Raw genomic sequence first — 12,274 nt, 5'->3', positions numbered from 1 at the left:
GTGTGGTATTGGGGCTTTGAACTTAGGACTTTATGCTTGCCAAGCAGGTACTCTACTATTTGAACCACACTCTTAGCCCTAGATCAGTTTTATAGTCAAATGGGAGGCTTGGCTCTGAGACTCCTATCCAGTCACCCTACCCCCCCCTGCCCTCCAGACCTCTTTGTTGTTGTATTCATTAAGGGTGTTTCCATTTGGCAGAACCTTGACCAGGTTCTGACATTGCAGAAGAGCAAGTTTAAATATGTAGCTATTATAGTCTGATGCCTGGTGTTTCATATGCACACGGAAGAATCCAAATCTTTTCATGTAGTGTTTCTTCCTTTATCTTTTCATCACCATTTTAACAAGTACCCATTAATATAGTACCTTACCAATGCTACCATATGGGAAACCGTCTTGGATATTCCACCTTCCACCCCCCACTTCCAGCCACAATGGCACTGGAGTGTGGGCAGACCAGAGAGAACACACCCACTCCACCGCACTTCTGTCATTGGCTTTCTGGAAGAGGTTTGTATACAGGAGTAGACGATCATGATAGGGTCTTGACAGGAAGGATCTTGTTAAATCCCACACCATCTCACTTGCCCTCCCCCCCCCCAAGAAAAGCCCAGAAAGAAGCCAAGTTATTTATTAGTTTTTGAAGAGGTCTGCTGAGGGAGGAGTGGACAGGGCAACTGTCCTTAACTGGGAAGAGATGAAGGGACTTTTCAGTGCTAACCAGCTTGTTGGTCAGATAGGTATGAGATTAGGCCTGTTTTTATTCTCAATGCTGGCAGGGCAGAGTGAGGTCAAACGGGGGGGAGGGGCATCCTGAGTAAGTCCTGTGGCAGGCTCCATAGACCCTAAAAAAATCAGTGCCGTTAATGCATGAATAAATGCAAGGAACAGGTCCGCTTTTGCCAGAATCCATATTGTGTCCAGATAGTTCACTGCTAGGGATGCTGTGTGTGTCTGACCAAGATCAGTGCAAAAGTTTTAGGGGTACAACCTCAGTTCCATAATGGAAGTATTCCTCCTTCCCTGGGCTAGGTTCCATTCTTGTTTCCTCAAGCTACCTTTTCCCGTCTGCTGGGATTCATCCGTGCTGTTGGGTATCAGATGGAGTTTGTGTTTCTTGTGTGTCTGAATGAGTCTGTGCTGGTAGGGATGGTCTGTCCTACCTCATCCTCCATTCCCCCAGCCCTCAGGGAGGCCCCAATGTACTGATGGTGGTGTAGCTCAGCCTGGACAGTGAAGCAATGGAGGGGGTGGGGGGATCTTCATCGGGAAGAGGTCTGGGGCGAGCTCGTGGAGGCCTCGGACAGCAGCGGGCACATGTTTCTAAGCAGGCCTGGCGAAAGCGGCGGTGCATGAAGCAGTAGACCAGGGGGTTGACACAGGCCGAGGCATAACTCAGCAAATGGATGAAAGAGATGGGGGCCCCTGAGAGTGCCCGGTGTGCACCTGGGCCGTCAAAGGCACGCCATGTGTTGGCGCTGTATACCGGCAACCAACACAGGAAAAAAAGCACAACAATCACCAGCAACATTCGCACCACACGCTTCTTGGCCAACAGCTTGGCCTGGGTTGGTCGAGGGCCAGATCCTGGCCCAGGAGTGGAGGCTGTTAGTGCTGTCAGCTCCAAGGCAGGCCGGGAACGTGGAAGTTGTACATAGCAGCCATCGCTCTCCTCACCAGCCAGGCCAGTCTCAGGTTTGTTCCGCCCATTTTGGTGGACAAGACCTGGGCACAGAGGGTTCATGGTCAGGGACATCAGCCTTCTTAATTTAGAACCCAACCCCCACCTGACACCTGCCCCAGCCTTAACCCCAGGTCCAGCCTTCTTTCCACATCCCCCTCAATCGAGTCGCAGCCCTCCCCCCGAGCTCAGATCATCTTGGATTTCACTCACCTGGTGCAGCTCCACCTGACAGTCCTCCTTGGATCCGGACCCTGCTTTCACTGTCATTTTCACTGTCGAAGCGAAGCCCTAAGTAGAGTTCTCGGGAGATAAGCCCATAGGCTACAGCCATAACCACACCAGGGACAAAGAACAAGAGCAGGAGCAGCAGGACAGACCTAGAGACAGAACATAAACCCACCACACAGGTCCAGACATGCTCACAAAGAAGAGAGCCAAGGGGATGAGCTAGAGTTAGAATTTGGGGATGCCACTGCCTAGAACGTGAGAATACCCAGGAGAAGGGTTCCCAAACTGGAATTCTAGGGTGGTGAGTGCAGAATGGGGGTAATTCTTGGAGCAGCAGGTAGACTGTTGTGGGGAATGGGCATTAAGCATTTGATGGAGATGGAGGAGGGATTTCATAAGAAAAGGTCACGAGCGCCCTCACCAGGTCTGGCGGACCCGTGCGCTGGGCCAACGATGCACGCACTGCAGCACGCGAGGCCCCACTGGCTGCACAGCAGTGTACACGGGGTAGGGTACCATGAGCAATCCAGACAGCAGCCAAGTGGCTAAGATCACACGAGCTGCGTGGGAACGTGTCTGCCACACCCGCGCTTGCAGTGGTCGGCAGATGGCGCTGTACCGCTCCAGGGCGATGGCCACAAGGCTTAAGGTAGACACACTCACAGACACCCCTAAGGGAGGGAAGATGAACGGGTCACCTTGGAAAGTTGCATTACATACCCGCTCGTGTGATTTCCTCACCCGTCGTCCTCCACCCTCCTCCCCCTCCACCAGCTATGAGGAAAGATCCCAACATTTGTCAAAGACTGCAAGGAGGCCCGAGGGGGCCCAAGGGGTCTCACTCACCCATGAGGTAGGAAACCGCCTTGCAGATGACCGTGCCAAAGATGAATGTGCCCATGAGATTGGGCAGGAGAGTGAAGGGCATGCAAGCCACGGCCAGCAGGAGGTCGCTGACTGCCAGGGACAGCAGGAAGGCATTGGTGACCGTTCTCAGCCGGCGGCTCAATCCCAGGACCACGATGATGAGCACGTTGCCTCCGACGCTCATCAGAAAGATCACAGCATACAGAGTGATTCTAACGGCCAGTTCCAGTTCTGGACAGAAAAAGGGAGTCGTGGCAATAGGAAATCCGGCTTCCATTTAACCAGAGCCCATTCTCATTTATCCCCAACCCTCATTATCCGAAAAGATGCCTCTATCTGGAGAGCATCCCCTCCCTCTCTCAGCAGACCACTTTGTATGGAGACGGTCAGTCCTTTATCACTCTAAAGCTTAGTTAATTAACGTAAATCTGCCCTTCCTTATGAGAGCCTCTCCTGTCAAGGTTTGTTCCGAATGCTTGCTTCTCCTTACAGCCACACTTAAAAGCATTATTTTGGTCTGCCCAGGTAATTCGATCTACCATTCCATCTCTATCACTGTTTGGATTCAGATCACTGATCTATCACTGCCAAATCTCAGCCTACTCTATCAGATCTCTGTAGACTATTTGACATGGTTGGCTACCCTACGCCTTGTGAACTGTATCAGATGATGTCTGTATTCTCTAAAATATGTGGCTCCCCACCCGCTTCACCCCCCCCCCACATCAAATAGGGCGAAAAGATTCTTCACTACTCTGTGCTGTCTGTAACCTCTAAGCTTGTCATTGAGATCATCCCAACTGCCCTTCCTCCACCCACATTCCTGAACTGCACCCACTTAAGCCACTGGATGACTCAGTTGCTTGAATGCAATAGGTGCACTAGTGACTACATCACTGTTCAGATGGGGTTCTCAGCCCAGAATTCTGTCACCAACCCCCTACTTCCACATTCATCACCAACTTATTTTCTGTATCTGGGAAATTTCTTATTTATTCTTTATCTGTCCAGACTCAAATCTATTTTTTACCTCTCTTAAAAGGCCTCTCTGGACACTTCATTTGCTATTAACCTTCCCTTCCCTCTAACCCATGTATGTTCCCTAAACATCTATTAGAGCCTCATTTGCTTTCTGTTTTGTATTTTAATGATCTCCAAACAATCATTCATGCTCAATAAACATTTACAGAGGACTCTCTTTGTGCCAGGCACTGGAGACAAACTGGTGAATGTGACTAACTCCTTGCCACCTGACAGTTCACCAGGGACAGGGCATCACAGGAATGTAAACAACGAGTTGGCATGCTGCACGATAAGGAGTGAGGTTGAGAGGTATAAAAGGAGCTGGGGAAGCTTGCAGGAGAGTCACTGGTGCTGATGGGTGAGTCAGAAGGGCTGGGAGGTTGACCCCATTCACTTATGGCTTTGTCTATTGCGAAGTGGATTCATCTCTAGCCCTCCATATCCCAGCCATGCAGACCTACACAATGCTGAATTGAGTTGAACTCATCAGAGTCACCTGTACTTATGGCTTCAGTGTGAGGAAGATGGACCTTAAAGGCAGAGAAGGCAAGGGGCACAGCCTCCCAAGTTGTTGGGTAAGAAGGGCCAGAAAACACAGCCTTTTCGTTCCTAGCCCCATGCATTGGCTGATGGTTGTCTTAGCCCTCAAATGTTATACCGTTTTCTCACACCAACATGCATCTTATTTGGAAATTGCTATAGGCAGTGAGCAGGCGCTATTTATAAGAAATTCCCAAGTTGCACTCGGCAGTAACATTACTTTTTCTGGACCACACAGCTTGTAAGGGGCTGAATCAGAGCAGAAGCCAAGTCCTGGTACGCCCCCCCCCCCCAAATGCTTTGCCTTCCACAACTCCCTTATTGCTGTCATTCACCATACTGTTTTCTTCTCCCTGTCAAATTTCAGTCTAAGTACTTTTCTTCTTCCCTGCTTCCATGATTATGCTGTCTTTCCTTCTTTATCTTCCCCACTAGACTATGAGCTTCTTGGTGAGAGGAACAAGGTCTGCCTTATTCTCCACTGTATCCTGAGCACTCAGTCTAGTGTTGGGGACATGGGAAAGTCACCACATGCTGCTGAATGAATCTTAGAGGAGTCTGTATTTCAAAATAGAAATGCATCCGATTTCTCCCTCCTCACCATCCCTTATTTCTATAAAGATGCTCCAATACACTTTTCTACCTTTGTGTCTCTGGAAACACATGTACTTAGATAACCAATAACTGTGATCGTTAGATGCATTTCTTTTGTTATTATGTGTAGGTGATCTATGTCTCCTTTAGGAAGAGAGTCTCTGTAAGGATTACAGAAAGTTTATGTGTAACAAATTTGAGGGGTGTGTGTGTGTGTGTGTGTGTGTGTGTGTGTGTGTGTGTGTGTAGGAGGAAATAAAGAATTTCTGGAAACTGTCAGAGAAAGCTGGTGGTTTTTCTTGTATTCTCAGTGTCTGTTCCTAAATTCACCATGCCTCAATTTCTATCTTCTACCCTCCTCCTTAATCTCTTTAGTTCAGTTATCTGACTCACATATTCCTCTGGGTCTCCCTTCAACGAATTCTTGATGTAATTATCACACCTCAAGTTGGTATAGCATTTAGAAGCATGGAAAACAAAATTTTCATTCATTCATCCAGCTGAGGTATCCTGCAAGTGTTTCTTCTGTTTGTCTAATTGTAGTGGATCAGAAAGATAAAGCTATTCTTTACCTCTATGACATTTTTAATACGTGTGAGAACGCCTGCAAACTGGAAGTCAAAGTCTCAGTAAAAGGGGCTGACTATTGTATAACATTTGCTATTTTACTAAGCATTCCTATTTGTTATCTTGTCCCTAGTCATTGCTATTTCTCCAACTGCTTGCTTTTTATCAATTAGAAGACATGAAAAATTCTAATCAAAATCAATCTCAGAGCCACGGGCTTCAGGAAAGGAATGGAAGGCTAAATGAATAGAGCACACATTACTTTTTTTTTTTTTTTGCCAGTTCAGGGGCTTGAACTCTGGGCCTGGGCACTGTCCCTGAGCTTTTATGCTCAAGGATAGTGCTCTTCCATTTAAGCCACAGCTCCACTTCCTGCCTGGGTAGACTTTGAACCAAATCCTCAGATCTCAGTCTCTGTAGTAGCTAGGATAACAGGTGTGAGATACCTTGCCACTGGTACCCAGCATAAGTTATTTTTAAAGCACTAAAATGATTCTGATGCTGTATTGGTAGACACATGTCATAATACATTGTCAAAACCACAGAGCTACCCAACACAAACTACATAATTTAGTTAATGTGTATTAGTTTGGGCTCATCAATTACAACAAATGTGCCACACGAATACATGTTATTAATAATAAGGTAAACACTTCTGTTTGTGTATTTTAAATAAATATGTGAAAGCACTGCTTTCTGCTCAATTACTCTGTGAAATTATGACTACCAAATAGGTCATTCATATGAAAAATGTATGTGGAGCTGGGTATGGTAGCAAACATGTGTACTCCCAGCACTGAGGAGGTTGAGGCAGGAGGACTGAGACTTCCAGCCTGGGCTGCAAAGCAAGATCTTGTCTCAATTAAAAAAAATAGTATATACATACAAAATAAATCAGAATTAAGAGGTGTGTGTGGGGCTGGGAATATGGCCTAGTGGCAAGAGTGCTTGCCTCATATACATGAGGCCCTGGGTTCGATTCCTCAGCACCACATATACAGAAAATGGCCAGAAGTGGCGCTGTGGCTCAAGTGCTAGCCTTGAGCAAAAAAGAAGCCAGGGACAGTGCTCAGGCCCTGAGTTCACAGCCTAGGACTGGCCAAAAAAAAAAAAAAAAAAAAAAAGAGGGGTGTGTGTGTGTGTGTGTGTGTGTGTGTGTGTGTGTGTCCACCTGTGTTTCTGTGACCACAGTGGTTTCAGTGCCCAGAAACTGAAGTTGATGGAAGGATGAGAGATGGCAGATCCTGGCCACTAGCACTTTGATGGTCTCCAGGGAGGGACAAGCTTACTGGGGATGAGAGCAAAGGAGAAATCAGACCAGGAGTCTCTGAAGACTGGAGCCATTTAGTTCTTTTTCTGAGACCTAGAAGATCTGTATTCATTCTGCCTAGAAAATGGCAGAGAAGCAAGAGTACCCAGACACAGTTAACGTGACATAAAACAAAAGCAAGGTTTTCTAAGAAAGGACTCTACAGATGACCAAAGCTGCTGATGTCTCCAGTCCTGCTTTTCATTGGTGTGTTGGATCTGGTCATCCCTAACACATGGATATCGTCTGTGTTTCTGTGGCAAATGTGGATATAGCATCCAGTGGATTGTGGGTAATAGCTTGGAGACTAGGAGACATCTAACTGAGAAAGTGGCCGTAACATGCAAGAGCCTATAGCTAATACCACAGTCATCACTGGGTAATGGGTTAGCATTTGAGGTGGGTTTTGAGAATGTTATGAGGATGGGTGAAACTATCCTTTACTTCTCTCTGGGCAATATCTAGATGATACCATCTACATGTCAATAGGGAATATCAGACTGAGTGTGCATTACATTTAAGTTTAGAAAATATGCAAGCAAGTGCTGTAGTGCTGAAATAAGCCAAGACAATGTCGATGCCTATACACAGCATCTCATGTGTGGGCAACATCTTCAGGAAGCAGGGATTCTGTTTGGAAGTCTGTATGTGGATGAGGGGATATCCATTGAATGATGGTAATAGTGGAGAAAGTGGAATACTATCCATGTACCTGTGGGCAGTACATAAAGACATCAACATACTAACATGAAGTCCAATTCCGTGAAGACATTTGTCCTGGCAAGGTAAAACTACCCAGCACCTGAGTGAACGTGGGTAATACTTAGTTCTTTGCTGAGAGTATTTCTCTGTGGTTTTCTGGGTCAGATCTGGAGAAGAGTTACTTAAGCAAGCATTGGAAATATGCATTTGTGTGTCGACAGTAAATAAATGAAAGTGAGTAGAGTTTGACAGGTGGCTAACAACATCTAAATAAACAATCTTACAGGTAGTGTTGGTTATGTCTGTCTTTCTGGGGACAGTATCTGAGTGAACACAGGTAATACTCAAGTCTGCAGGTTTAGCATCATTTCAGTTGTTATTGGTAACACTGGAATGATCCTGAATAATATATGCACCTGTGGGGGTGACTCTTGGGTAAGCGTGGCTAATGGAGTCTTTGTGCACAATGCCTTACTGCTTGGGAAATATGGCAACGTGTGTGATCAACATCTAGCTAAGGGTAGTCTGTACTTGTGCCCAGGCTGTGGATCACTTCTCATGTATTTTATTCTCAGTGACCCTTGCTCTATTCTTCCTCTTTCTCACCAAAACTTTGAAACTTCTCTCTTGGTTCTTCCCCAACGATTTTGTTTTTTAAGCCAAGGGTAACACAAGCCAGTAGTCTCGGAGACTCTGAAGGCTGAGATAGGAGGGTTGCTCCAGTTGAGGGGACTAGCCTGGGAACATAGCCAAACTCCATCTCAAAAAAGTATTTATCTGGCATTTTTGAGTTGTCATATATTAGTAACACAAGGCAGTTTTATTGTGATAATTCCAAAGATGCATACAGTGTACTTTGAACAAGTTCACCCCTTCTGTTATATTCCCATAGTTGTCCTCTTTACTCTTCCCCTTTTCAAACAGTATTTGATGGGTTTCATTATGCTATCTCCTTATATATTTCTGTATCCATTATCTATCTATCCATCCATCCATCTATCTATCTCTAATGTACATTGAACTTCACCCCTTTTATCTTTTGCTTCCCTCTCTCCATCCCCCAACAGGTCACCTTTTACATTCCTATCCCATTATTATTATTCATCTCAAAATTATTTCAATGCTCTTATCTTTAGTAAATTGCACACACAGCACACACAGCACTATAGTATTTTCTAGCACTAGCCTGTTTTTCTTTTCTTTTCTCTCTCTTTTTTCAATCTCTCCCTTCCTACCACACTTTTCGGAAGTTTTGCCTACACACTCCTTTTCATTTCTCACTTCATTTCTCCCCTCCACCACGGGCCCAATCTGCAACCTATTGCAGCCAGACCCACAAGTCTTCCTAAGGCCTATCCTGAACAATGCTCTTCTGGATGTTTGGTTCTAATCTGATTTGTATCAGCACCATTTGACAACAGTTGTCCCTGTCTTGCTTGAATTCTCTTTTCCCTGGCCTTCTAGAATGACACAGTTCCGGTCTCTCTGACTTTTTCATCTGAATCTCCGTCATGAACTTTCCTTCCTCCGTCTGGCTTTTAAATAGTGGTTATCTGCAGGATCCTCACTCCCAACTTCCCCATGTAATGCAGTCTTTCTATGGTTGTATCTCTTGCCATGGCTTCTATTTACTACCTCCTCTAGATGATGACTTTTCAAGTCTGCATTTCAAGCTCAGACCTCTAAGGGAAGTTCCAGACCTGTGCACTCAACAGCTTGTTGGGGAACCCCACCTGCCTGTACCACCAGCGTTTCAAGTCAGTGGGTTCCAGATGGAGTTTACAATCCCTTCTTTGAAACCTGTTTCTGTTTGTTTACTATCTTCCTCATTACGTAGCACCAATGCACACTCAGTCCTCCAAGCAAAAAGGCAAAATTTTATCCTCTAACTGTATCCACCTCCTCCACTTCTAATCAAGCACCTCATCAAGTTCGGTCGAGACCACTTTCACAAGTGGCTCTCAGATCCATCCACTTCTTTCCATCTCACTGGCAGCACTGTAGTCTAAGCGAACATCATCTTTCACCCAGATTTGTGTAGTGTAAGAAGCTTTCTAAAGTATCTGCCACCTTTCATCTCATCCTTAAAGCTACTCTTTACACTACACAAGGAGTCCTGGCAGTGTAAACGAATTTTTCAGTGGTTTCCATTGCCCAAGGGATAAAATCCACACTCCTTAGCTAGGTATATAAAACTCTGTGTAAATATTCTAGGCAGGTTCCTGCCTTGGTACCTTTTATTTACCTTTAATGAGATGTGTTCCAGCCACCCAGAAATGGTATTCCGTTGAACAAAAGTGCAATGGATTAAAATTTTTTAACCCATCTATCCCTCTGCTTAAGATGTTTTGTACGTCTAACTGTTCGCTTGGCTGGCTCTTGCTATTCTTTTTATTGATGCGTCACCTCTTCAGGAAGCCAATCATCACTTTTTTTTTCTTTTTTGGCCAGTCCTGGGGCTTGGACTCAGGGCCTGAGCACTGTCCCTGGCTTCTTTTTTGCTCAAGGCTAGCACTCTGCCACTTGAGCCACAGCGCCACTTCTGGCCATTTTCTGTATATGTGGTGCTGGGGAATTGAACCCAGGGCCTCATGTATAGGAGGTAAGCACTCTTGCCACTAGGCCATATCCCCAGCCTGCCAATCATCATTTCTAAGAGCAGGTTAGGCTGGCAGTGTCCCTCTTGTGTCCCTTTTGTCTTCTTCTGTCAAGGCCCTTCCTCTTTGTGCTGCTGTTTCTTGCTCACTTGTCTGTCTCTCCCTCTAAACTCAGAGCTCCAGTGAAGTAGGAATTATGTCACCTTTGTTAAAAACCCCTGCTGCCTAGCACAATCTCTGGTTCTGTAAATATTTTCGGAATGAAAGAATCTAAGTGACAGTGTGTAAATAGATTGCTTTTGTGGTGTAAATACTTGGATTATGATTTATTCCAAATTTCCCTTCTTGAGTTTAGGATAATTTTCTTTTACTTAGCACTGTTCTCTCCTAGAATCCCCCACTCCTTTCTCTTTTGCTCACTGAACTCTAACTTCAAGACACAGCTCTGAGGTTCTGTTCTCTGTGAGATTGTTTTAGATCCCCTCTATATCCTTTGGGTGTTCACAGTTTAGAGCCTTTAGGGTCCTTCCAGGCTGATTGTGATTTTTCCTTTAGCCTGTCTCTCTGCCCTTGACTGTGGATCAAGAAGAGTGCAGACTGAGTCTAATTCATTCCTGTGTCACTATCACTAAAGCTAGTGACGACAATGGCAGTAAGCAGTGAAAGTAAAGAAAGGTGCAGGATGGAGGGCAAAATGTATTTGGAGAGGTTCCTTAACATAATGAAGATACTAGCTGAAGAGTGAAACTCACTCTGAGGACAGGACTGAAGTGGAGTGAAGGGGGAGAGAAGATGGTGACACAGAAAGTGGATAAAGAGTTCAGCTGACTCTAGGAAGGGGAAACCTAAGAAAGTCAAGCTGGAGACAGGCTTGGGAAAGGACTCAGAGGCATATTCTGAGAAAGAGGAAGGGCATAACGACTTGAAAAGAACTCTAACTCAGGAAGCAGATGGGTTTGGAGATGAGTGGAACAGAGAAAGGTGGATAGTCTAAGGAACATCCCCCAATATCTAGCCCCAATATCAGATTTTGTTTTTTTAATGCAGGCTGGGATTAGAATGGGAGATGCTTAACTTTTTATTCAGACCTTCCAGAGTACTCTCTCTCCCTCAAACATCCAGTCTCTTTCCTTTTCTCTCCTTTCTGTCTTCCTTCCCTTTTCTATTGTGGCTCCAAGAATATGAAAGAGGGTAGGGAAGGGAGAGGGAGGGAGGGAGAGAGGGAGAGGAGAGAGAAAGAGAGGGGTTGAGGAAGGAAGGGAGGGAGGGAGAGAGAGAATCTGGAAGGTCCTGTGTTTTGGGATGACCAAAAGGTCTGAGTGTGATGGGTTGGGAGGAACGGAACATGTGAGGGTTCTGACCAGGTAGTGTGTGTGTGTGTGTGTGTGTGTGTGTGTGTGTGTGTGTGTGTGTGTGTGTGTGTGTGTGTGATGTGTGAGGGAGAGAGTTGTTTCTGGGTTGGGGAAGGACTTTGAGGAGTGGGCACACGGTGCATGTTTGAGGAGGCAGTGTGCATATCGCCGGGGGAGCCTTGGTTCGTGTTTTGGGGTGCAGAGAGAAGGAGCTGGGGTGGAGGGTTTGGGGTGGTACCCACCTCTTGTAGTCGTTCCTCGGATGCGCGGGAGCTCACAGCTGAGGTTGCTGGGACTGCTGCCGTTGACGAGGGGGGCATCCGGGCGGCACAGAGTGGCTCCCAGGCCGGGTCCGGCTTCGGATGCGTGCAGGCTCCGGTTGGGCTTGAGCAGTTCCATGGCCCGGGTGGAGCCCGCCGGCCGTCGCACTCCTCGCCGCCCGCACGGCGCGCTCCCACCGCCGCTCCACCTGCTCACGCCGCAATTCAGGCTCGGGCTCCCGCCCACCCCATTCCTCCGCCCTCCCCACCCCCCGCCCCGTCTAGTCCCCACCCCCGGCCGGCCCCGGCTTCCGCCCCTCGGGTCTGATCGCCCCGCCTCGACTCCAGTCCCACCCCGCTCCCGACAGGTGACTGGGTGACTCCCCGCCCTCCTATCCGCCCGCCCGCTCGCTCGCTCGGGCGTTCCGCGCCCTCCAGGGTGACAGTCCTCCGGTCTCGTCCCCTCCCCTGATCTCACCCGCCGTCTCTCGGAGATATCTTTCCTGCCCACTTCTTTACCCGCGTCTCCAAATTCGGTGGGGGAGGGA

The 12,274-nt window shown here is 46.9% G+C and overlaps 1 protein-coding gene across 1 annotated transcript; it reads right to left on the bottom strand.

Moving 5' to 3' along the window:
• Window positions 1-631: 631 nt before the first annotated feature.
• On the bottom strand, window positions 632-11,886 carry Cckbr (cholecystokinin B receptor). Its single transcript, XM_048360253.1, has 5 exons — window positions 11,709-11,886; window positions 2,762-3,013; window positions 2,337-2,586; window positions 1,898-2,064; window positions 632-1,728 (listed from the first exon to the last, which is right to left on the bottom strand). Exons 1-5 carry the CDS (start codon window positions 11,863-11,865, stop codon window positions 1,190-1,192), a joined length of 1,365 nt encoding a protein of 454 aa, XP_048216210.1. The 5' UTR covers window positions 11,866-11,886; the 3' UTR covers window positions 632-1,189.
• Window positions 11,887-12,274: the final 388 nt, after the last annotated feature.

Source organism: Perognathus longimembris, chromosome 13, assembly GCF_023159225.1.
Source record: "Perognathus longimembris pacificus isolate PPM17 chromosome 13, ASM2315922v1, whole genome shotgun sequence".
Taxonomy (NCBI): Eukaryota; Metazoa; Chordata; class Mammalia; order Rodentia; family Heteromyidae; genus Perognathus; species Perognathus longimembris.
The sequence above is the reverse complement of the archived record's forward strand: the minus strand, read 5'-3'. Positions and strand labels throughout refer to the sequence as shown.

Bases quoted from the DNA above. Each gene is read 5' to 3' on its own strand.
- Cckbr (XM_048360253.1), bottom strand. From the start codon at position 11,865: ATGGAACTGCTCAAGCCCAACCGGAGCCTGCACGCATCCGAAGCCGGA. The intron at 2,587-2,761 runs GTGAGTGAGACC...TCCCTCCCTTAG, and splicing joins GGCGGTTTCCTACCTCATGG to GGGTGTCTGTGAGTGTGTCT. The intron at 1,729-1,897 runs GTGAGTGAAATC...CTCTGTGCCCAG, and splicing joins GTCAGGTGGAGCTGCACCAG to GTCTTGTCCACCAAAATGGG.